At 37.9% G+C, this 26,925-nt stretch overlaps 1 protein-coding gene and 2 pseudogenes across 1 annotated transcript in view; 2 read left to right on the top strand and 1 right to left on the bottom strand.

Moving 5' to 3' along the window:
- Positions 1-26,188, bottom strand: part of LOC18044937 (tetratricopeptide repeat protein 27 homolog) — a 57,122-nt gene extending 30,934 nt beyond the window's left edge. The window contains 6 exon segments of the mRNA XM_024185480.1: positions 23,732-23,821; positions 23,920-23,978; positions 24,679-24,967; positions 25,187-25,244; positions 25,375-25,435; positions 26,140-26,188. Coding sequence (XP_024041248.1) covers positions 23,732-23,821; positions 23,920-23,978; positions 24,679-24,967; positions 25,187-25,244; positions 25,375-25,435; positions 26,140-26,146 — 564 coding nt within the window. The 5' untranslated portion in view covers positions 26,147-26,188.
- Positions 3,405-4,166, top strand: LOC18044933 (annotated as a pseudogene).
- LOC112098879 lies at positions 20,880-21,683 on the top strand (annotated as a pseudogene).
- Positions 26,189-26,925: the final 737 nt, after the last annotated feature.

Raw genomic sequence — 26,925 nt, 5'->3', positions numbered from 1 at the left:
GCTCCATATCTAGATTCGAAACAAAAATAAAGATCTATATCTGCTCCAAATCCAAATTGAAAAATTACAATCTAAATATGCTCTAGATCCATCATGAATTCTAAATCTCAATAATAAGAGATCAATTTTTTTTAGAAAAAAAATTTAAGACTAAAATGCATTGGTAACAATTAAATTATATAATTTGTACAAAAAATCTAATAAGTATTGTAGCTTCTGCTTTTACACCAAAATAAACAAATAAAAAAGATAATAAAATATCGATAAAAAGTAATTGCATGAATAAGATCATTATAATATTCTAATGTCTCATTTACTATCTTGATATCCACTGCACACCATCATCATTCCTATATCATTAAATAATAACATATAAGTTAAAAATGATTTATTATATTCAGTGCTTTATTATTTTTATTATGATCATATTTAACTAAATATATGATTAACATAATTATTTTATAGTTGATAGCCACCATTGATTAGTGATTATACAAAATAAATAAGATTATGAGAAAATGATAGAAAAATAAACTCAAGTCTATGGATTTTCCTAACAATTAAAGAACTGATCCAAGCATTCAAATGAAGTGGAGAAGCGAGAGTAGACTAAAGAGGAAAAAAGAGACTAAATTGTAGAGTGAAAAACTTAAAAAAATTAGGGCAGACTATCCTAATTTTATTTTACACTTGATAAATTTTTATCTTATTATCAATTAAGTACCTTTAAGTTTTAAGATTCTTAAATACATGCTAATGAATAAATTTTATCATCATTTATAATTACATAATTGTTAAGAATTTTTTAAAATAAAATTACATTAAATGGTGAGTGGATATGGATTTGGATATAGATATTAAGATAAATCTGAATTTGCTCCAGATCCGCCTTAGATCCACGCATCGATATCCAAATCCGATCCAAATCTATTTTAATCCGACCCAAATTCGATCCAATTGGATTTGGATCACATGGATCTTGGGTCAGATCTGATCCATTGCCATCCTTAGGTTTGAGTGCATCTTGAGAGGCTAAGACTAAATTCTCTATTGTTGATTTTGGAGGGTAGAATCGGGGGTTCGTCGTATAAAAAAAAAGGGGCGTAAGAACTTACAACAGAAGATTTAAAGACTGTTACTTGTTATCTGTGGATCCGTGCCCATCCTGGCATCCTAGCTAGATTCAGCCAATTCATTTATTTGCTTTTAGGTAGCGTTTACTTTTTGGATTGGATTGGGAATCCTGAGGAGTGGAAATCCTAGGATTGAGAGTGTGGAGTGGGAGTGAGAGTAGGTTGTTTACTTACACTGGAATGGAAGCATGGAATAGAGATCAAAATCCAATTTATGTGTTTACTTTGTCTTGGATTGGGAGTAAATAGTTTCAAATTACAATTTTATTCTTATTTAAAGAATTATAATTTTTAATTACAAAACTAATAAAAAATATATTTAATGAATAATATTTATTTTATTATATTTGTAAATTTATTATAATTATTAATATTCTTAATTATCAACAATAAATTATTAATTTTAATACAAAATGAAACCTTATTTTATTTAATATAATTATATTAAATTTATTATTATATAAAATAATAATATAATATTATTTAGTACAAAATTAATATTTTCTTAGAATAAACTATTTATTAATATTAAATAAATATAGTACTATTATTTTTAAAATAAATATAATAATATTATATTTATTAATTCTCTATTAATATAATAATATTATTTTAAAATAATTTTAACTTAGAATCAATGCAAATTATTATTTAGTTAAATATAATATTATTATTCAAATAAATATAATAATATTTATTTTATTTTATTAATTATAAAATATTAAATTAAATTAAATTAAAAAAATAAAAGGGTAAAAAAGGGAGAGGTGGGAGTGGGAATATGGGAGTCCCACTCCCACTCCCCACTCCAAAAATGGGTGGGGCCCACGGAGTGGAATTCCCACTCCCTTCCCATTCAGAGAAAGTAAACGCTGGAGTGGGAGGAATCCACACTCCTCACTCCCACTCCAGCAAGTAAACACAGCATTAAAGTCTTCACTCTAAATTATGTGACTGATAAATTATAAGGGAAAAAAGCATTTAATGTTGGTGGGCTGGGCATGCAGTGCCATCCTGGTCTTTCCCACTTTAGTTGAAAGTTTCAAACTGTTCCTACTTTTCAGGTGTTGGTTATTTTTTTGTAGTTCATGTTGTGATCATGGTACAATCTTTGGACCATGATTCTAGTGGGTCGTTATTTGGCTTTGGTGTGTTGTTATTTAAGTTTTAAATTTTAATGTTTTTGGTTTTATGATAGTGTGAAGTTCTCTTTGCAAAATCACGTTGCTCTCATTTCCATTTGCTTTTATCTTAGCTATACTTTGTTTTCTTTTCTTATTCGAGTAACAACAGCAATTATGTTCGAGAATCACTTATTTGATGATTCAAGTGTAATGGATTTCAAATTAACTATGTTTAAAGAAAAAACAAAATAAAACTGAAAATGACAGCTCGAATAACACCGCAATAGAAGCATTATAACAAGCAATTAGATAAATTTACAATATATCCATTACAATAGATTTTTTTAAAACACATGAAGACAAACGAGTACATAATTGGGATATCCCGCCAATGTGTACATACAAGTTATGTAAGAAGACGCAGGGTTTCATTGGTTGTCCTAATTAAGAAGACGCAGGGTTGTGCGCCCACATCAAATAATATTTGATATATCTGTAATATTTCAGGCTCAACAACTGAATAAATATTGTGTTAGGATTTACAACCCAAAATGTGTCTTTTTCAATAGGAAAGTTTATGAAACTCACTCACTAGTAATATGTGATATTACTTGTATAAAAAAAAAAAAGAAGTAATATGTGATATTACACATGTTTGAGCTTTACCAACGATACTCTTAGCTTTTTGACTCTTCTAAATTAATAATAATAATCTAAAGCAAAATGTTTCCAAGTTTGATTCAAAGTTGAACCAATCTAGCACCAGAATTGGGCTTAATTAGCCTATTTTAAGAAATATTAGGCAAAATCCTAGACACTTTTTACATTACTTTTTTTTTTGATAAGTTTACATTACTTATTTTCATTGGACAATACCGATTGATTAGTGTAAATGGTTACTTACAATTCGGCTTGTCCATAGTAAACTCCGTATGCACAAGACAAACTTGTTCTTGTGCATGTTGAAAGCCAAGTAAAACAGTTAGCTTCAAAAACTAAGAAATGATAAGAATAATGCCACATCCTTTAAGGAAGTGCCAACGAACAAACGTTGATTGCGACACAAACTTTGGGAATTTCATCTTTTATCCTTTATAAATGCCAACCTTGATACTCAAGGTTTAATTACTATCAACCAAGTAAAAGAAACAAGAACAAAGAAAGTGAATATGTCGAAGGGAGAGGTTGTTCTTTTGGATTGTTGGGCTAGCCCATTTTGCTTGAGAGCAAAGATTGCATTGGCTGAGAAAGGAGTTGAATATGAAGCCAGAGCTGAGAACTTGTTTGGGGGCAAGAGTGACCTGTTGCTCAAATCAAACCCATCTACAAGAAAGTCCCAGTTTTGCTGCACGATGGGAAACCATTGTGTGAATCCACTATTATAGTTAACTACATTGACGAGACTTGGCCTTCGCCACCACTTCTCCCATCCTGTGCTTATGAGAGAGCTAAGGCAAGATTTTATTGACAAGAAGGTCAGTCTATAATTCTCAAGTGTAAATGTTTGTATCTTTCTAAATGTGAACTTAAAAGATGACACCACTTTTTTGGCAGGTATTCGATGCAGTATGCAACATATGGAAAAGCAAGGGCGAGGTCCCAGAGACCGCGAAGAATGAATTTATAGAGATTTTGAAGCAACTTGAGGGCGCTTTAGGGGAGAAGGATTTCTTTGGCGGGGATAGCTTTGGATTCGTTGATGTCATTTCCATTCCACTGACTTGTTGGTTTTACGCGGTTGAGAAATTTGGGGGATTTAAGCTTGAGAATGAGTGCCCCAAATTCTCAGCATGGATGAACAAGTGCATGCAAAGAGATACTGTTGCCAGGATCCTTCTAGACCTAGAAAAGGTCTACGAATTTGTTATCATGTTGAGGAACATGTTTGGAATTGAATAGTGAAAGGTTTATGCTGCTGAAAAGCTTTCATTCTCATATGAAGATAACTTTCAGTTGCTTCTTTGCTTTATTGTTGTCGATGTAATAATAGAAACCAGCAACGTTCGGTTGCTTTGTTTAAATGCTTTCTGAAATATATGCGTGTGTGTGTGCGTAGTATTGTTTTTAAATGATAAAAGAAAAGCAGAAAAAAAATTATATGAAATTGTTCTTGTTGATGCGAGATTCTGGTTACACCTTCCAACGACCAGGATGTCTGCTCGATCAACCTCACCTCGATCAGGATCTCTCCTCGTACGCTTTCTTCTCTAAGTATCCTTGCGTCCACAGAAACAGGTCAGAGCACGCCGGTTGTTTTCCCGGCGTAAACCCTCCGACGCTCAAGTCAGATATGAAGGTTCTGGGAATGCTTGCCACGGATCTTATGGCTTTTCACTAATCTCAGACCTTCGAGTTCTCTATTTTCTTAGTTCAAATAGCAAAAAATCTAACCCTTTTACCTTTGTTGGCTACCTTTTTATAGGCTTCCTCTGAGTCCCGATCTTCCGCAGTTTACGCCCGTTATTCTCCCCACCCTCGGATGTGGATGCCCCATTGTCGTCATTGTGGGCAAATGGAGATGGACCTCGTGCCTTGATTCTCGGATAGGAAGGCACGTCTTGCCAACTGCCGTTGACCGGGTCTCCTCGCCTCGACCCTTAGCAGGAATGACCTTATGCCTCTAACATGAATTCGGTCTCGCGAATGGCATATTCGTGGACGAGGAGAATATTCCTGCTCGCAGAACTCCACCACCAAACACCTGCTCATCACGTCTGGTCTCCTCGATGTATTTCCCTCAAACAGTTCTTAAATTTAGGTTAATGAAATCACGGCATGTAAGCAATGCATAAAAGAACAGAGGTCGAAAACAACACTTGCTATTACATTTAAAGAAATTGAAGCCATATATTTACATTGTCAAATGAGATTAGTTAAAGCACCAAAAATCCTTCAGCCTGAGATTCCAAAAAGTGCATTTTCTTCTCATTGCTGTCGAAGCAGGACTCAACCAAGGTCATGTTGTTCTCCAAGTTGAACCCAACTTCACCCTTGACATACACAAGCCATCTCTCACAGATGCCATTAAGGTATTAATTCAGGTCAATGGTCTAACCATGAAATGGGTTTATTTCAGAACAGAGGAAGGTTACTTCATTAAGAGGAATGAGAGATTTACAATACACTAGATTTAGGCTCCAAGACTCGATGCCTAGATACAAACCAAGGGTTCCCTTTTATAGGCACAAGGGAACCACTATTACACACTGTAGTCATTATTGATCCTTATCTCTAAGGAATCTACTTTACAACTCACTCCTTACTTTATGTCACACTCACACTCTCATCCTTATCACAAAGGATGGTACACAATACATACGAATGCAAATACATATATTATTATCACCATTGCTTCCACTGTAGGGTCCACTAAGCTTCCGCTATAGTCCAGAGTTGCCACTTGTTGGTGTGCTACGTCCTGACCTGTGGTTCCATCGTTCTTCGGATGCTGCATCCATATCTTCTCCCATATTTGGCCATATGGGATCTTCAATGTTATCCGGCTGGGGGTCTAACTCAGGTTGGGGCCAATCTTGGAGGTCTAGCCAATGGGCCATTTCTTCAAGCTCGTTCCTCCATCTTTCAATATCTGGAGTGTCCAGATAAGTGACTTCTTTTGGCCTGCCATGGCGAGTGAGGTAATCATTATACCACTGCTGCAAGTCTGCTGCTTCATCTTCTTCTCCATGAAGCTTGAGATTCCTGATCTCCTCTCTGTAGTAGAGGTCCGGAGTACTGCAGACTTGTGAAGATACGGGGCTATGAGTATTATACATTGGAATAGTTCCGTATACCTCAGCTAAAGCTTTTCTAGCATTCCAACAGCCTGTCCACATGGAATCAATTTCTTCATGGTTGAGGTCATGCTGGACCACCTGCACAAGAGGCTGCTTGTATCTTCCCCAGATATCTGTGAGTTTCACAATCACTATAGTAGAGTGAGTGATGTGATATCCGTTGATTAGCCGGAGTGTTAGGATGTCTTCGAAGATAGGAGCGAACATTCGGTCGAACCATCTTCCCTTCCCATATCTCCTGCTGGTATGGATCAGATGTGGTTCAAACAGGATTGCCACTGGGTAAATGTTGGGCCAGTACCAAGTTATGTAATAGGCTTGAGGGGTTATATCGCAGATAACATAGTGACCCCAGTTGGAGTTCTCGTCTATTACATAGTGGAAGGTGCAACCGACCTTGAAGACCGTTTCATGCATCTGGTCAGGATTTGGATGTGGATCAAAAGCTCTTTGACATTGTTTGTTATGGGCAGGTCTGTGTTCCTGCATGGCCATGAGCTGCCATACCCGCCATGTCAGAGCTTGATCTTCTGGATCTCTTTTGTGGCAGATGACTTTCTCAAAGATGTCATCTTGAACTTCCGAAGGAAGCCAAGCAATGAAGATGTTAAGATCTTTGAGAAAGTGTGCTCGGGCTGCGTGAGCACTAGAACTGCCTTCGTCCCATCTTTTTGGAAGGCTTCTTCTTTTGATCATGGTGATCGGTCTGGAAAGGAAATCCGCAACAGTGTTGGATTCTCCTTTGATGTGCTTTACTTCAAACTTGAATCTCGAGAGAGACTCAGACCACCTTGCAAGCTGTGGATCTGGTATTTCTCCTTCTTTTCTCCTGAGTAATCCCTGTAGGTATTTGTAGTCTGTTTCAATCACAAAGGGAGTTAGTGAAAGAAAGAATTGAAAGTTTTTGATCCCTTTGACAACTGCTAAGACTTCTTTTTTGGAGGAGGGGTAGTGGCTTTGAGCATCGTTGAACTGGCCTGATTTATAGCCACACACTTTTCTGTTTCCCTCGGATTCCTCTATCAACAGTGCTCCCCAATAATGGTCACTTGCATCTGTCTGGAGGATGAGCTGTCCCTTGTCAGGTATCTTTAATGGTGGAAGTGACTGGCACTTTTGCTTTAAGTCTGTCACTGCTTTTGTTGCGTCTTCCGACCATTGTGGGGCACTCTTCTTTAAGTGCTTTGATATCTGACTCTCGTCATCTTTGACAGATCCTGCACATGGTCTGCTGCATAGTTGATTATCCCGAGGAACTGGTGGATCTGCTTTCTGGTTGACAGCTGGTCTGGGAATTGGGATATTTTTTCAGCTATATGTGGCTGAGGAATGATGAATCTCTGCTTGATGTGTAATCCTAGAAAGTCCACCTCATCAAGGCCTATCTTCATTTTGGATTCTGACAAAGCTAACCCATGTTTATAGGTTAGTGCCTTGAATTGGGACAGGTGTTCAGCATGTTCTTCTTCACTGTTGCTGAAGATAAGAGCATCGTCAATGTAGATAAGGCAAAATCCTGAGATAGATTTGTACACCTCATCCATTCTGTTTTGGAATTCTGACGGTGTATTCTTTAGGCCAAAAGGCATCACATTCCATTCATAATGCCCGTGGGGGACCACAAATGCTGTCTTGTGTCTGTCTTCTTCTTTAATCCCAATTTGCCAAAAGCCTGACTTCATGTCAAACTTTGAAAACACTTTTGCACCAGCAATGCGTTTTAAAATGTGTGTCCTCCGTGGAATGGGGTATCTTATGTCCTGCAAGCAATCATTCAGTTTTCTGTAGTGAATTACCAATCGCTTTTTTCCACGTATCTGTTCTGAATGCTTGTTGACATAAAATGCTGGGCTAGCCCAATGAGACTTAGAGGGCCTGATGAGCTCTAGATCCATAAGAGCCTGGATCTCTGTTTTGCATAGTTCTTCGTCATGAGGAATGCCTGGATGAGAGGCCGTCTGGTGAGGCATGGTCCATCCATCCTTGTATGGTAGAGACACAAAATGTTGTTCTCTAGCCCAAAACTGGTTTGGCACTTCTGCACAGCATTCAAGGAGTTCTTTAATTTGGGGTTCATATTTATGGATGGTGTAATTTTGTAGTTTTCCACCCTCCCCAAAAATGGATTGTTTTTCAACCCAGGGTACCCAGAAAGTGTTAGTGGTGCCCGTGTGAGGATTCCGAATGGTATAAGAGAAGCCATCGGGAAAGAAGGCAAAAGGGGCAATCAGACTTAAAAAGTCGGTGCCTGGCAAGATATCTTCGCCTGAATAATCAAAGGCAAAGAAGCCATGCCTTATCATAAAGGGCTGGATTTCTATAGGCCGGGTAATCTTTTTACTGGAGAAGTTACTTCCACTAGCGGAGCCAAACGAGACCTTAGTAGGAACATAAAAGGTGGAAGGAACACAAGCTTCTCGAATGAATGAGCACATTGCTCCAGTGTCAATAAGAGCAGTGAGTGCTACCTGTTTATCCTCAGATGGGTTGAGGATAACCTTTATATGTGGTCTGAAGAGAGAGGCAGGGGCCATTGCCAGGTTAGCTTGGAGAGGCTCATGGATGGTCATGACAGGATCATCATCAGAATCACTGTCAGTGCTAGAAAGAGAATCTGTATCATCGTCGTCTGAAAGAGGATATTTATCCATTGTGTATACAACACCGTAGGGCTATCTGACCAGGTATAGATGTCATCATCAAAATCTTCCTGCTGGATCATCTGGAGAAGTTTTGCTGGAAGTCTTTTCTTGGATTTGCACTGTTTGGCATAGTGACCTTTCTTTCCGCAAATGAAACATCTCCCCGAGCCTTTCTTTTGTTTTCGTTTTTTGATGAAACGGTATTTCTTTCCTTTGTAGGGCTTCCAGGGTTTCTTTGGCCTTTTCTGCCTGTTGTTCTTGCAAGAGCACATTTTGTCTGTATGGTGGCAACCAAATTTGTTTGGTTCCTCATTACAGAATTTTTGCAGAGAGGATTTCTCAATCTGCTTCATGTGCCTTCTTAAGTCTTGAGATCTGCAATGACTTTGGATCAGCTCCATAGATATCTGATAGAGCTGAGCAAGGCTAAGCTGTGCTAAATCAACAATTGCATCAGCTTTGAATTTAGCCTCCATCATTTCCGCTACTGGGCCTGGCATGTTTAGCACGAATGTTCTGTGGATGGTGTCAGTTTGTTTGTCAAAGATGTAGTACAACCTTTCTTGCTCTAGGTAGTACTCTTCCATCTTTCGGACATCACAACACTTGTTCTGGAGAAATTGTTTTTCAGCTACTTCTTCTTCTCTTGTGTGTTGGCCGAGAAAATCCAAGGATAGATTTTCTACCAAGCTTCCACAAGGGTCTTCTCTGCTGAGTATGAATTCCTTTTGTTCTCTGCTGAGCTTTCTTCCCCACCATCTTCTCAATGATCCAACGAATCCTGCAACAAGTCTCATTGCTGCCGATCTTCTGCTCAACTGGGGAGTTCGTTGGCATTCTCCTTCATACCAAGCTACCATCTTTTCAAAGTAAGCCAATATTTCTTTTGGCTTCATTCTATCGATGTTCCAGAACATTTTTCCCGTCGTAGAATGCCCAAGTTGGACACGGGTTTCCCATTCGTCTCCCTGATTTACCTCATCAATATGTGGTGCCCTGTCTTCTTGATTTGTGGATTCTACTCCAGATGCTTCTGGTTGGGCAGCAGGATTAGCGAATTCTGGGGCAGTGAACTGGGTTGTTCCTGATGGGTGTTGAGTTTGCTCTTGTCTTGTAGGATCAGAGGTTTGACCCTGTGTTGGTGTGGATGCTGCAAATCTAGCTCGAGTATCCACATAGAATGGATTTGGAGGATTTGCTCTTTGCATAAGAATTGGTATAAGAGGGATCTGGTCATCAGAGGAGATACTTGTTTCAGTATCCGTATCTTTATCCTCATCCCATCCTGTAGCCTTAGTGGGCCATGGATATTGTGGAGGTGGAGCATAGCTTCTCCAAAATGCCTTTTGACAGTTGCCAGATGCATTTTCTTCCCAGACATGCCATGGCTTTGTGGGCTTGCTCTTCCAGTGCCTGGACACTTTTGTCCTTTGATAGCTTTCTCTGGTTCTTCTCATTCCGTCCTCATCTGCAGCTCCGGTCATTACGATCATGTTGATAGATCTGGAGGCACTGTCATGCATTTGGGAAAACTGCTGGGTAGTCACCTTATGCTGTTTTCTGGTTTTCTTTAGCTGTTTTCTGATAACAGCTAAGTCAGCAAGAATTTGCTGTTGGGTAACCATGATGTCTCCCAACGCTTGGTTCTGTTCAACAGCATTGATGTTTGACCAGTTGATCGCCTTCTCAATTGGGCCAAATTCAGTTGGGTTGGTTTTTTGTATTACCCATTTGGCAACATACATTCCTCCAGGAATATCCTTGAGGAATTCATTATCAAGATCCGGAGTGGTGATCATGTTAATTGGACCCATGATTCTGCAGGAGGTGATTCTTCTTGGCATATGAGTGCACAAGGAGGGATGCCTTCCTTCAAGCTGGCATTTTTCACATGGATAGAGGGCTTTAGTCTCAGTGGGAAAAGAGACTGATACCCTTCCTTCTTGTAACCGGCTTATCTTTGGAACCTCATGGATTTGTTGAGGCTTGCTGTTTTTTTCATACTCATTGATCCATTGAGGTAGAAAAATGAGCTGATTTTGCCTATAAGTCCGAGGTTGAAAGACTCTGCCATCACCAGCAAGAAATCTGGTAATGGGCCTGCCAGAGCTGCTCATAGAGAACAGATGGGTTTGGACTTTATAGGTCATGGTGTGGTGAATTGCCAAGGCAGATTCATCAGGTTTTATGGTTAGACCATTGACCTGAATTAATACCTTAATGGCATCTGTGAGAAATGGCTTGTGTATGTCAAGGGTGAAGTTGGGTTCAACTTGGAGAACAACATGACCTTGGTTGAGTCCTGCTTCGACAGCAGTGATCAAGGCTTTCTCAAAAGTTTGCCATCTAGTGTCAAGGATGGCAATGAAGCATGTGATATCTTTTCCAGCTAGGAACAATGGTTGTATTCCTATCTAGATTGCTCCAAGGTGTAATCCCTTGTATCCCTGTAGCTTATACCTTGTAACCTCATTGGTAGAGATTATAGGAAGGTATGTTTCTTTAGAACTGGAGGAGATGAACTGGACAGTAATCTCAGAGGATTTATAGATGGTTTTAAGCTTGGGTTGTCTAATAGGAATTATGGCTCTTAATTGATTAAGAGTAGAATTGATATGGTAGTATCTATAGGGATCTAACGGATCAAGTCTAAAGGACTGAACCGCTCTCTCACTGCTTTCATCCTCTTGGGTTTCGTAATGGAAGTTTATAGAGGGTGAACTATCAGTTAGAACTCTGATAGCCGAAGTGGATCCTTGGTCAGAAACTGTTTGGTTTCCAGATCTATTACTGTTTGAGTTTTCCATGGCTAAGAGAAAACAAAGGGTTTTCTTTGGGGTGATAAGCCCTAAACACGGCTCTCCTGGCCTTCAAGGGGGCGCCACACCTTACAGAATTCACTCTGTAACTAATTGGAATGGAAAATTTTGACAGGTAGATCAGTATTCAACAACTTTCTGATGTGGAGGATCCGAAGTGTTTCGGCAACCACAGAGCATAATATTGTTGCACACCCAGGGGTTTCCTTTTGGGAAATATGGCTCTGATACCAAAATGGGTTTATTTCAGAACAGAGGAAGGTTACTTCATTAAGAGGAATGAGAGATTTACAATACACTAGATTTAAGCTCCAAGACTCGATGCCTAGATACAAACCAAGGGTTCCCTTTTATAGGCACAAGGGAACCACTATTACACACTGTAGTCATTATTGATCCTTATCTCTAAGGAATCTACTTTACAACTCACTCCTTACTTTATGTCACACTCACACTCTCATCCTTATCACAAAGGATGATACACAATACATACGAATACAAATACATATATTATTATTATCAGAGTGTATTGTGTACCATCCTTTGTATTCGTATATGTATTTGTATATTTAATAATAATAATATATGTATTTGTATCTCTAATAATAATAATATATGTATTTGTATTCGTATGTATTGTGTACCATCCTTTGTGATAAGGATGAGAGTATGAGTGTGACATAAAGTAAGGAGTGAGTTGTAAAATAGATTCCTTAGAGATAAGGATCAATAATGACTACAGTGTGTAATAGTGGTTCCCTTGTGCCTATAAAAGGGAACCCTTGGTTTGTATCTAGGCATCGAGTCTTGGAGCCTAAATCTAGTGTATTGTAAATCTCTCATTCCTCTTAATGAAGTAACCTTCCTCTGTTCTGAAATAAACCCATAATTTCTCCAGAACAAGTGTTGTGATGTCCGAAAGATGGAAACTCATAGCCCCGTATCTCCACAAGTCTGCAGTACTCCGGACCTCTGGTATAAGCTACAGGGATACAAGGGATTACACCTTGGAGGGGTGATAAGCCCTAAACACGGCTCTCCTGGCCTTCAAGGGGGCGCCACACCTTACAGAATTCACTCTGTAACTAATTGGAATGGAAAATTTTGACAGGTACTATATAATAACAGAAATGCACTCTAACACAGTGAGAAAAAGTTTTACCCTGAACCAGTCAAAAACAGAAACGGAAAATGCAATCTTTAAACCAACTGTAAGTGTCTTAAATATCGAATTATAAGGTGTTTTACTTGTTTAAGGACGTTCTTCAGGTGCATCTCAGCAGCAAAGAGTTCTCGACGGCCACTGGAAGAGGAAGAAATTTCCATGTAAACCTTACAAAGTTCCAAGGATGCATATGAAAACCTTTTAAACCGATATCTATCTTCCCACAAATCAGATCCCTGACGCAGAGACACAGCGAGAGAGAGAGAGAGAGAGAGAGAGAGAGAGAGAGAGGCTGAGTTGTCAACAAAGACTAAAAGATTAAATACGTCTGCTATCACCCATATGCTGGCTGCATAATGCATGAGCACATGTCCCATTTCTTTGACTTTTGCGCATGCTGAAGCAGAACTTTTTTCAAAGCTACAATTAATGCCCTATGCGAGCAAGCAGGGAGCGGAAGTGCGAAATCCCTTCTCCTTAAAAAGCAAATATTCAAAAGCCACCTACTTTCGGCGCCCTCCACAAATCACGCACGCACAACTCAAGATTATGTCGTCATCAAATCAAACCCCACACATAATTTAACCAAATGTAAGTAACCAAGAAGACGGATCTTAAACAAAAAATTCATAAAATTATCAAAATAACAATTCAAGCCAGTCCCTAATTACACATTAATATTACTATCAAAGAGAGTTTACGTGCAGCTAACAATTACGTGTAAGTGCCTTGCTTGTACTTGCGAAAGAGGTCTTCAGTTTTGGCGTTCCTAAAAGCACAACATCCAATCAGATAAACCCATATCAAAGCAACAAGAGTAACGAGTAATATGATATCTACTCTTCTCCACTCCTTTTTCAGATTAGCAAGTAATCCTGCTTTGCATGAATCACAATTATAGCAAAGCTGCATTTGGTCATTGCTCCACTGTAGGCAATCCATGTCCGCCGCGTTGTTAATTGGACTTATCCAATATGTTGGGTTTACAAATGTGTAACCACACTCTGTCGGAGGCTTACAACATCCAGACTGTAAACAAGAAAAATAAATAAATAGAAAAAAAAAAGCACAAAGGCACGCAATAAAGATAAAGACGAAGAATATTTTTGAAAAGAAGATTTGAAACTTGGTTTTCCGAATCTAATACAGTGTTTTTACTTTATTAGCTACTTCTTCATTGTTCCATGGGCGTGTGGGTTAGCTTAATTAATGGGTAGGAATTATCCTCTGCTATAAAATTACGTACGGTCATAATTATAAAGAGGAATGTGTACGTTAAAAATTAAAATTTTAATCAGAATTTAACTTTAGAGTTCTAATAAATCTTAATTTCTAGAAATTAATGGAAAAAAATAAAATAAAATTAATGGTAATCGAGAACTTAATTAATTATAATTACCTGTAAAGGGGTAATATGTGCATTGAAGAAATCTTGAGCCATCCTATAACTCTGGTTTGTGAAGAAAGCTCATTGTGCTGAGCTGAGAAGAGAGAAGAAGTCAGAAGCTAAGGTGCGTCAGCAATGCCACGTCAACAATGCTGAGTCAGCTGATTCTGTTATGCAGCAATGAGAGTTCGCGTGATTAGTTAGTTAGTATTAGTTAGTTAATACAGATCAGTTTCGTTAATAGCTTTTACTAATGAAATGCAAGTATAAAGACTTGTGATTTACTCATTTGTAATTAATGAAATAATAAGATCTAGAATATTTATCAATTTTCTCTCTGTTTCTCAGTAACCAAACAGTATTTGCAACTCATTTTTACATGGTATCAGAGCCAGAAATATGGTAAGCTCAAGCAATTTAAACACAAATCCAAACACAACAAACATGAATCAATCAATACAAACTACCTTCTCATTCATTACGCCAATCAAATTGGATAGATCCAATTATATGCTCTGGCGAAATCAAGTATTAGCTTCTATAAGAGGAAACAGACTTGAAGGCTACATCAATGGAGAAAAGGCAGCACCTACTCAATTTCTTACTTCAGGAAGCTATGCTGAAACAATGGGAAGAGTTACACAACAAGTTGAAAATCCAGAATATATAATCTGGAGGTCACAGGATCAGACATTACTAAGCTGGCTATTAAGCTCAATCACTGAAGGTATTCTCAGTCATGTTCATTCTTGTAATACTGCATATGATGTGTGGAAAACATTGGAGAAAAAGTTTGGTGCAAAATCTGAAGCTAGAGTTCTTCAACTCAAATATGAGATGAGTGTTTTGAGAAAAGATTCACTAAATGTAGAAGATTATTGTTTGAAAATGAAACAAATAGCAGATAAATTAGCCTGTGCTGGTAGTCCAGTTTCTGACAAAGATCTGTTACAACAGATCCTTAATGGTCTTGGACCAGGCTATCTAGATTTAGCAACTTTCATTACTGCTAGTAAGCTAGATTTTGATGATTCCTATGCATTGCTGCTCACGCATGAAACAAGATTAGAACAGAGTCTAAATGAAAAACAGATGTTCAATGCAAATCTTGCTAATGTTTCTCATAATAATAATGGCTATGGTATGATGAATGCTTATTATGCTCAAACAAGAGGTAGTGCTCGAAGAGGTGGATATAATGGAGGATTTCATGGTGGAAATCAATTTGGAAGAAACAATTTTCATACTGGAAGAGGAATGTTTATCAATTCTCATCCAAGAGGCTTTCCCTCTGGATCTGGAAATCTTGGTAATAATCTTGGCAGAGGTCAAATGATTGGAAACAATAATAAGCAGGCACAATTCATGAGAGGACAATATAGTGTTAATTCTGGTTTGTCGAATTCTGATGGTAATGAGGAACAGACTGTTGTTTGTCAGATCTGTTTTAAATCTGGACACACAGCAGTAGAATGTTGGCATAGGTTTGAAGAAAATTATATACCTCAACACATGAAAAGAGGAAGAAATCAGAGATCAGCCTATATGACATATTTTAATGCACCTACTGAAGATTCATGGCCTGCTGCAGCTGATTATTCAGGGATACCTCACGTGTATAATACACCATATTCTTCATACATATCTGACTCAATGAGCTCACCTGTGAGTGGAGCTGGAGCTGCTTATGCTGCTAACTTTGAAGGACCAACAGATGAAGGATGGTACCTTGACAGTGGAGCTACACATCATCTAACAAATAGTATGGCAAATATGCATGTCAGCAATGAGTTTAGAGGTAATGACAAGCTTATCATTGGTGATGGTAAAGGTTTGTCAATCACACATGTTGGTAATGCCAATCTTACAATTCAAAGCTCTAAAATACAATATGCAAGTACATGCATTGCACTTAAAGATATACTGCTTGTTCCATCTATTACAAAGAATTTAATAAGTGTTTCTAGACTGACCACTGATAATGACTTATCTGTTGAATTCCTTGGTTCTGTTTGCTTTGTGAAGGATATACTGAAAGGGAAAATTCTGCTACTGGGTATTGCTGAGAAAGGTTTATACAAATTGCAGCTGAGTTCATCATCACAATCTACATTTACCTCTTTTCTATCTCAGAGCTCAATAAATAAGCCTGTGTCCATGCTATCTCAGTGTTATTTCAGCACTTCAGTTAATAGTTCTTGTTCTGGAAAATGTTTTCAGTCAAATAAGAATACTTGTAGCACTAATTCATTCAATAAAATGTCTTTACTCCACAAACGATTTGGTCATCCTAATACTCAAAGTCTAATTCATTTGCTTAAGCTTGTGCATCCCAATTTGTGCTCTACAAATATTGTTAATCAAGCTACAAAGCATTTCTGTGAAGCATGTCAACTAGGAAAATTTCATAAACTTCATTTTCCAATCACTGATATCAAATCCACATCAGCTCTAGAACTTGTTCACACTGATCTATGGGGTCCCTCACCAGCATATTCTAGAGATGGCTTTAGATATTACATTAGCTTTGTGGATGATCATACCAGATACACCTGGATTTATCCTTTGAAACTTAAATCAGAAGCTCTAGAAGTGTTCAAGCTGTTCAAACTTCAAGTTGAAAAACAATTTCAAACTTCTATCAAAATTCTACAATCTGACTGGGGGGGAGAATACAGACCATTTACTGCCTTTCTAAATGAATGTGGCATTCTCTTTAGACACTCTTGCCCTTACACTCATCATCAGAATGGACTTGTTGAAAGAAAACACAGACAAATTGTAGAATTAGGACTGACACTTCTAGCTCAAGCCAAACTCCCTTTTCAATTCTGGTGGGATGCTTTTCATGCCTCAGTCTATCACATTAATAGACTCCCTACTTCTGCACTTAAGATGTCTACTCCATATGAAAAGCTTTATAAACACAAGGCTGATTATAAAATGCTGAAATGCTTTGGATGTGCTTGTTATCCATATCTGAGAGATTACAATAAGCACAAGTTTGACTATCACACAACCAAATGCATTTTTCTTGGTTATAGTCCATCTCATAAAGGCTACAAGTGTTATCACCCCTCTGGACATATATATATAGCTAGGCATGTTGTCTTTGATGAACACTCTTATCCATTTGCAGCTGATCCTAGCTTTCATAATTCAAATAAATCTAAGTCTGATACATATTGCACAATTACTCCTATACAAGTTTTCCAGTTATCAACATTACCTGTCATAACAGATTTTTCAGTCACCAGCAATGAATCTTTCTCTCAAGCATACTCCAGTGGCAACATTTTTCCTTCAACAGTAGTCTCAACACAGGTAACAGATCAACAACCCTCAAACACAGACAGAAATAATCCATCTGCACCTATAATGTTACCTTCTATACCTGACACAACATTAGAACAGCCCTCAAATGAAAATTCACAAAACCAACACAATAACAATATCCCTCATCTCAATCAAACAATGACAACCTCACCATCACTAAACCAACACCCCATGATCACTAGAGGGAAAGCAGGTATCTTTAAGCCAAAGGTATATACTGCAGTATTGTTGCATAAAGAACCAGATACAGTTCAGGAGGCTATCAATGATGAGAGATGGTTTCAAGTAATGAAAGCTGAATATGATGCACTAATGTCAAATGGTACCTGGACACTTGTGCCAAGAACAGAACATCACAAACTTGTTGGCAACAAATGGGTATTTCGAGTGAAATCAAATACTGATGGAAGTGTTGCAAAATATAAGGCAAGGTTGGTTGCTAAAGGATTTCAGCAAATAGAAGGAGTGAACTACTTTGAGACTTTCAGTCCAGTGGTGAAAGCAGCAACAGTTAGAATAGTCCTGAGTCTAGCAGTAATGAATCAGTGGCAAATAAGACAGGTTGATGTGAATAATGCATTCTTAAATGGAGATTTAATTGAGGAGGTGTATATGAGTCAACCAGAAGGGTTTATTGATTCCAAAAGACCTGATTTTGTGTGCAAGCTTCACAAGGCACTTTATGGTTTGAAACAAGCTCCACGAGCATGTTTTGACAAGCTGAGAAACAGTCTTGTGCAATGGGGATTTGAGAATTCTAAGTCTGACTCATCTTTGTTCTTGAAAAAGAATAAAAGATCAATTATTTTAATCCTGATATATGTGGATGACATATTGATTACAGGATCAAATTGTGATGAGCTGGAAGATTTTATCAAGCTATTCAGTTCTGCATTTGCATTAAAGGATCTGGGAAAGTTATCTTATTTTCTTGGAATTGAAGTTTTGTATGATCTTGGCCGTATGTATCTATCACAAAGGAAGTATATCAGAGACTTGCTGGCTAAAGCTGATATGCTCGAGTGTAAAGGAATAGATACACCAATGAGCAGCAGCAAAGATTACAGATTGCAGAAGAATATAGAAGGGGAAATGGGTTATTACATAGAAGATCCATCTCATTACAGAAGCATTGTAGGAGGTCTTCAGTATTTAGTTTTGACAAGACCTGAAATTGCCTATTCAGTTCATAAGCTAAGTCAGTATGTATCTTCACCAACACTTCAACATCTTATGGCATGCAAACGTGTGCTTAGATATCTGAAGGAAACACAAGACTATGGGCTGAAATTTGTTAAGAAAGGTGAGCTGAAGGTTACAGCATTTACAGATGCAGACTGGGGAAGTGATCTTGATGACAGAAGATCCACTGGTGCATATTGTGTGTACCTAGGAAACAACTTAATCTCATGGTCCTCAAAGAAGCAATCTGTAGTTACAAAATCTTCTGCAGAAAGTGAATACAGAGCACTTGCAGCAGCTGTTTCAGAGATAACATGGATAAAATCTTTGTTTCTTGAGATTAATCTATGTCGTGTGGAGAAACCAGTTATATGGTGTGACAATGTAAGTGCCAAAGATCTTGCTCATAATCCAGTGTTTCACTCAAGAACAAAACACATAGAAATCGATCTGCATTTTATCAGAGATAAGGTTCTAACTGGAGATCTTAAGATTCTATATGTTCCTAGTACAGAACAGATAGCAGACATAATGACTAAGCCCTTAAACTCTTCTCAGTTCATTTATCTGAGGAACAAACTCAATGTGCATTTATGCCCCTTGAGTTTGAGAGGGGCTGTGAAGAAAGCTCATTGTGCTGAGCTAAGAAGAGAGAAGAAGTCAGAAGCTAAGGTGCGTCAGCAATGCCACGTCAACAATGCTGAGTCAGCTGATTCTGTTATGCAGCAATGAGAGTTCGCGTGATTAGTTAGTTAGTATTAGTTAGTTAATACAGATCAGTTTCGTTAATAGCTTTTACTAATGAAATGCAAGTATAAAGACTTGTGATTTACTCATTTGTAATTAATGAAATAATAAGATCTGGAATATTCATCAATTTTCTCTCTGTTTCTCAGTAACCAAACAGTATTTGCAACTCATTTTTACATGGTTCAACTCAGGGCACATCTGTGTCGAGCTGAGACAGCTTTTGATCCGATCCCATTTGTAAGGGCTTCGAACTCTTCTACGTAGCCATCCAGAAAAATCATCGAGGCGGTATTCCAAGTACGCTCTACTGGGTGCAAGGTGACCTGAGCCCTTAATCGTGACCATGTAAATGAAAACAACTAGACAAGCCAGCAATATTATAAGAATGAGCATGGCAACGAGATAAAGTATAAGGAGCCAAGGGATGCGCCAAAATCCTCCAATAAAGCCTGCTAGAGCCACGACTAGAATCAAGATTCCCAAAATAATGACTGGCCATTGTAGAAGCTTGACACAAGAATTGTCTGCCTCGGTGGCAAGCCAGATTCCGGCACCGATGACTGGGATTGAAAGAAGTACGGCAACAAAGTTGATGGCTCCGATTACATTGTTACTTAGTGCCATATTTTGTAGAGAACTAGCTAGAGATCGAGGTGTATATAGATCTTTCAGGGTTATAATTTGTTTGTTGTTATTGTAGAAATATTATACAACATTCTTAAAGAGTAAAGTTCGAGATATCGAAAAAAGTGCTACATAAGATAAAGCTTTTGTCATAAAATCCACCGAGTTTTGTTCCTTACCTTGCACCCATGAAAGCTACTAAAGCAAATAATAAATTTTAAATAGTGTTTTGGTCTTCCAAGACTTATCAATTTGAGTACAACTTTTTGAAAAGGAATAGTTTGTACCGGAGTTGGAATGAAAAAGGAAAGAGATTAAAGTGATAAATGTAAGAATTTACAATATGGTCTTATCTAGTTAATTAAATAAAGTGGAAAAATTTATAATTATTACCCATTTAAAATAATTTAATTAAACATAAATTAAATTATATAACTTATTCCCTTCTTTGATGGAAGGAAGTGAAAAAGTTATGTTAATCTTACTTGTTTTATATTGGAAGCTCAAGAATCTTAAGTTATATCTCAAGATTTGTTAGAGATTGAGTTGGTATTTCAAAATAACAATATTCTTACTTAGATAAGAGAGTTTTAGTTATTTTATTTATAGAAACCAAATATGGTGTGATAACAAACTCATAAAGAGGAGGTCCACACGCACGACTAACTCACTTTTATTATTTTAATTATTTTGGTTTTACACTAATAATGGAATTTTATGGTTTTATTTTATTTACACAAGACAAACTTGTTCTTGTGCCTGTTGAAAGCCAAGTAAAACATTTAGCTTCAAAAACTAAGAAATGATAAGAACAAGGCCACATCCTTTATCGAAGTGCCAACGAACAAACCTTGATTGCGACACAATCTTTGGGAATTTCATCTTTTCTCCTATATAAATACCAACCTTGATAGTTGAATATGTCAAAGGGAGAGGTTGTTCTTTTGGACTGTTGGGTTAGCCCATTTTGCTTGAGAGCAAAGATTGCATTGGCTGAGAAAGGAGTTGGATATGAAGCCAGAGCTGAGAACTTGTTCGGGGGCAAGAGTGACCTGTTGCTCAAATCAAACCCCATCTACAAGAAAGTCCCAGTTTTGCTGCACGATGGGGAACCATTGTGTTAATCCACTATTATAGTCAACTAAATTGACGAGACTTGGCCTTCGCCATCACTTCTCCCATCCTGTGCTTCTGAGAGAGCTAAGGCAAGGTTCTGGGCAGATTTTATTGACAAGAAGGTCAGTCTATAATTCTCAAGTGTAAATGTTTGTATCTTTCTAAATGCGAACTTAAAAGATGACACCACTTTTTTGGCAGGTATTCGATCCAGTCTGCAACATATGCAAAACGAAGGGCGAGGTCCCCGGCGAAGAATGAATTTATAGAGATTTTGAAGCAACTTGAGGGAGCTTTAGGGGAGAAGGATTTCTTTGGCGGGGACAGCTTTGGATTCGTTGATGTGATTGCCATTCCACTGACTTGATGGTTTTACGCGGTTGAGGAATTTGGGGGATTTAAGGTTGAGAATGAGTGCCCCAAATTCTCAGCATGGATGAACAAGTGCATGCAAAGAGAAACTGTTACAGGATCCTTCCAGACCCAGAAAAGGTCTACGAATTTGTTATCATGTTGAGGAACGTGTTTGGAATTGAATAGTGAAAGGCTTATGCTGCTGAAAAGCTTTCATTCTCATATGAAGATAACTTTCAGTTGCTTCTTTGTTTTACTGCTGTCAATGTAATACCATCTGTAAGTGTCTTAAATATCGAATTATAAGGTATTTTACTTGTTTAAGTACGTTCTTCAGGTGCATCTCAGCAGCAAAGAGTTCTTGACGGCTACCAGAAGAGGAAGAAATTTCCATGTAAACCTTACAAAGTTCCAAGGATGCATATGAAAACCTTTCAAACCGATCTCTTTCTTTCCACAAATCAGATCCCTGACACAGACACACAGAGAGAGAGAGAGAGAGAGAGAGAGAGAGAGGCTGAGTTGTCAACTTGTCATTCCTTTAGATAACAAATTTAGAAAACAAAAATGAACACCTACAAAATGTATCACAAGTCAGTAAACCACAATTCAACTCATCATTCTGGCTACATTATCACCAGAAGTTATAGGAAACAAACGGCAGTGAACAGACCAAGATAAGGTCAAGTAACAGTTGTCTTTCAACCATGTTTTTTTTTTCCCCTTCTTTCTAAACAAATGGGTCAATAATCAAAAGATATCATATTATAATTACATGCATATATCCATTATAAGAAATCAGTGCAGAAAATCTTTATTGTTTAAATTGTGGCCACATATTCAAATGTCTAGCACCAAATATTCTCAAAAAGGATATGATTTTCAGAATTCACTTGATGGTATGTATTTCTCAACCATTTCACGGCACCTGGTGCATCAGAATCATCTAAAATGCAGGCAGGGAAGAGGATAAGTGGAAAACAACCTCCTGATGCTTCCTTCACACACACACACCCCCCCCCCCCCCCCCGGGCCCGGGCGGCCCCTCCTTTTCTAGTTTAGAATGCAAATATTCTTCGGCAAAAAATGATCTTTTAGATAATACTGCTGAAGATAATATAGGACCAAGGTGCAGAACCGTCAGAAGGCTAACAATACATGTCAGAATATGAGTATAAAATCCACTGACTCAAATGCAAGACCAAAAGCAATCAGTAAGAACGCACAGTGACCTTTTAAGTCGGCTACAGCAAGTAAAAGATAAAATTAAAAGGTTTCATTTTCTTCTGACAATATCCTCACATCCAATGAACAATCATCCCTAGATTGCAATAAGTGACATCAACAATGGATTTAACTGAAATGAGAAGTAACTATAAAATGGATCATAGAAAAGGCTCATCAACAAACCATAATGTAGGGTCATTAGGCTTTTCAGACAGCCTTGCTTTTATTAGTTCAACAGCTGCTGCTTTCTTCCCCAATAGGCTGTTTTTTACATCATACACAAAACCAACTCCCATTAGCAACACGAAAGAGAGAGAGAGAGAGATAGACAGAGAGATTAGGGTAATGGTTATCTATGACATCATACCAATTGCAGTATTAGACTATCCCACAACACCAGATCCTCAAAATTTTTAATAGCCTCTCCAATCAAGCCACGGCTTACTAAAAGTTTAGCATATTCCCTAAAATGAAGAAAAATCGAAATAGACAGATTATAAAGAGAATAAACAGAGCAATTAAAATCTATCCAAATCAACATATGTCAAATAAGATATGAAACAATGACAGCATAATGATAGTTGGCAAAATGACAAGAAAATTAAATCACAATCATTCAAAGATGCAGAAGAAATAGTTTTACTTTCGCAGGGCAGGAATAGTTGGAATGCAAATCACATAACAAAAGGGAATACTTTGAGTCACACCGGGAGAAGAGTTAGAAATGCCCTCAACCTGAAACAAAGCAAAATATGATAGTAAGCAACCATCAAAAATCTTGAACCAGAATACAGGATAGCACATGAAATCACTTGTGAAGTGAAAAGCAAAGATGCAAGTATCTAATCTCTCTAGACAATTAAATCAAACGATTAATGGCATATCTAGCGATATAAGGGAGAGAAACCTAGTCTTGATTAGCAGCTTAGAAAAAGCAAAAAAGCTTTTGGGTCCAATAAAGTACTAGCTGCAGAAGTTTGGAATCTTCTATCGATAAATAAGCAACTCTTGTCAATTTGAATGAGAATGGTTTAGGTAACAAAATATTTAAGAAGAAAAGGCTCACAGATCATACCAGTTTGTCCATCATCTCTAAAGCACGCCCTTTTGTGCGACTACGGGTGGACTCCCATCTAATACGTAAGAGATCACAGAAAAACTTTAGCTGAAAAATGGAAAAATCATGTGGGAATCAGAAGTACCACTTCAGAATATGAGATTTAAAATCAAGAAAAACTGATGCTGTATTGTATATATACTTACAATGAAGCATGATGACTGCTGTGAATCTATTGTCTCTATGTATGGAGCCATATCCCATCCTGAATCAGAAAACAAACTATAAATCAGCAAATGACCAAATCAACAGATCCAAAAAGTAGCACACAGTCAGAGAGAAACTGATGCCTCCAAAAGCTTTTTCAAGGTCAAGTATTTACTTAGTTACAGACCAACATCAAGGGGCTAACATGGGATCCCTTCAAGGCCTACTGATTAGGTGAATATCTAGTACATTCCCCAACTAGAGAAGTCATAAAGAGAAAAAAAACAATGCATTTTTGGTTTTCACATGTTCCATGTTTGGAACTGGGGTTGAGTTCAGTAAAGCCGCTGCAACATCCATTCTCATTGCTTTTTTAAGTATCATTAGAGTAAGACTTTCGGGAACACAGTGTTCATCCTCAAATTACTTAAGGGACATGTTGACCTCATCAGCTAGCTTTTCAACCAGCTCAGCTTTGTGTAACAAAGCATTTGGTTTCCAAAAGTGGAACAAAGCATTCAGCATCCAGAAATAACACCCGTGAAAGGCATGTGAATATAATGAGGATATTAAGATGGATGTACAGGGATACAACTACAAAAATTGTGCTCAGTTATCATCTGTAATGTAATCTCTTATCATCAATCTACTAAAGGAATTATTACTGAGAATGATTTAAAAATTAAATAGCAATATGCTTAACATCTTATGGCCTTTAACAAGAGGACCACACACCGCCCAACCATAAAACAACTTACTTTGCATTTCATCTTGCCGTGAGCTCTTTTCTATTAGAAGGCACCTCGACAAGATCACTGCCTGTTGGATTGCCTTTAAATGGGCTGCTGAGCCACCAGCATGAATGCATTGGACTCCAGATTCAGATTCATGACTATTCCCCAATAATTTTGGGGTCACAAAAACATCAGAGGCATCACCAATAGTAGAATCATGTGTATGAATGACTTGGTTTATTGAAGGGCAGACATCAGAAGTGTTGGATGAGCTTGTGTTTGCAACAAGTACCATTTGTGCCTTTGGTTCTACCTATATGCAGGAGCAATCTCAAAGCTAAGAAGGAAGATCCCGACAAGTTTATAAATGATGCACATTCAATCTTTACCCGATGGACAGTACGGAAACCAAGAAACTACTAGCTGCAGAAAGTTTGGAATCTTCTATAGATCCATAGGCAACTCTTGTAAATTTGAATGAAAATGATTTAGGTAACAAAATATTTAAGAAGAAAAGGCTCACAGATCATACCAGTTTGTCCATCATCTCTAAAGCACGCCCTTTTGTGCGACTACGGGTGAACTCCCATCTAATACGGAAGAGATCACAGAAAAACTTTAGCTGAAAGATGGAAAAATCATGTGAGAATCAGAAGTACCACTTCAGAATACGAGATTTAAAATCAAGAAAAACTGATGCTGTATTGTATATATAATTACAATGAAGCATGACGACTGCTGTGAATCAATTGCCTATATATGTATGGAGCCATATCCCATCCTGAATCAGAAAAATAACTATAAATCAGCAAATGACCAAATCAACAGATCCAAAAAGTAGCACACAGTCAGAGAGAACTGATGCCTCCAAAAGCTTTTTCAAGGTCAAGTATTTACTTAGTTACAGACCAACATCAAGGGGCTAACATGGGATCCCTTCAAGGCCTACTGATTAGGTGAATATCTAATACATTCCCAACCAAAGAAGTCATAAAGAGAGAGAAAAAAAAAAAAAAAAACAATGCATTTTCACATGTTCCATTTTTGGAACTGGGGTTGAGTTCAGCAAAGCTGCTGCAACATCCATTCTCATTGCTTCTTTAAGTATCATTAGAGTAAGACTTTCGGGAACACAGTGTTCATCCTCAAATTACTTAAGGGACATGTTGACCTCATCAGCTAGCTTTTCAACCAGCTCAGCTTTGTGGAACAAAGCATTTGGTATCCAGACGTGGAACAAAGCATTCTGCATCCAGAAATAACACCCGTAAAAGGCATGTGAATATAATGAGGATATTAAGATGGATGTACAGGGATACAACTACAGAAATTGTGCTCAGTTATCATCTGCAATGCAATCTCTTATCATCAATCTACTAAAGGAATTATTACTGAGAATGATTTAAAAATTAAACAGCAATATGCTTAACATCTTATGGCCTTCAACAAGACGGCTACACACCGCCCAACCATAAAACAACTTACTTTGCATTTCATCTTGCCGTGAGCTCTTTTCTATTAGAAGGCACCTCGACAAGGTTCATCACTAAACCTTTTTTTTGATTAATTTTTTACTAATATTTATTATTAATTAATTGCAATTATTTAAAAATTTATAAATAAGAAACTCACCCAGTCACGTTACACTGAGTGAACCAAAAAAGGGCAGCAATTGAAAGACACATGAGCAGAATAACTCGACAAGCCTTATCCACGTCAATTTCGGAATCGTTCACTATAGACGCTTCGACAAGCTGGAGCAGCTCGGAGTAGACGCGGTCGGCACACTCGGCTGAGTCGTTGATGTCGACGAAATCGAGCGTGTCGAGAGCGTGTTTAGCCTCGTCGGAGGACAGAGCCTGGAGATAGTGGCCGGACTCGATGGAGTTGATGAGGCTGTTGATGTGCTCGTGGAGTGGAAGGATAGAGCATTGGCTTTCTTCGTTCAACGGTTGCGATTGAATGCGAAGATCGGACGGTGGGGGAGCGAGGGTGCAGCGCAAGAGCCGCAGCTCGTACCCGCGGAGGATTTCCAGTTGCTTTTCGGCCATCAAGGACAAGGTAAAGTCCCTGGAAAAGAACAAGAGGGGGGTTTTGGGTTTTAGCTTTTAGTTCTTAGTTGGTTAAAACAGCCTTTCGGTGATAAAGGTAACGAAAAATAACCCGCACGCTCGAGATTTAGAAAACTAGCACTGAACAACCAAGAAACGCTAAACTACACGTCCTGCAATTTTTATGTCAATATATAAACACACGTAAAGTCCTTCCAAT

The sequence above is a fragment of the Citrus clementina genome, unplaced genomic scaffold (assembly GCF_000493195.1).
Source record: "Citrus clementina cultivar Clemenules unplaced genomic scaffold, Citrus_clementina_v1.0 scaffold_4, whole genome shotgun sequence".
Taxonomy (NCBI): domain Eukaryota; kingdom Viridiplantae; phylum Streptophyta; class Magnoliopsida; order Sapindales; family Rutaceae; genus Citrus; species Citrus x clementina.
The sequence above is the reverse complement of the archived record's forward strand: the minus strand, read 5'-3'. Positions and strand labels throughout refer to the sequence as shown.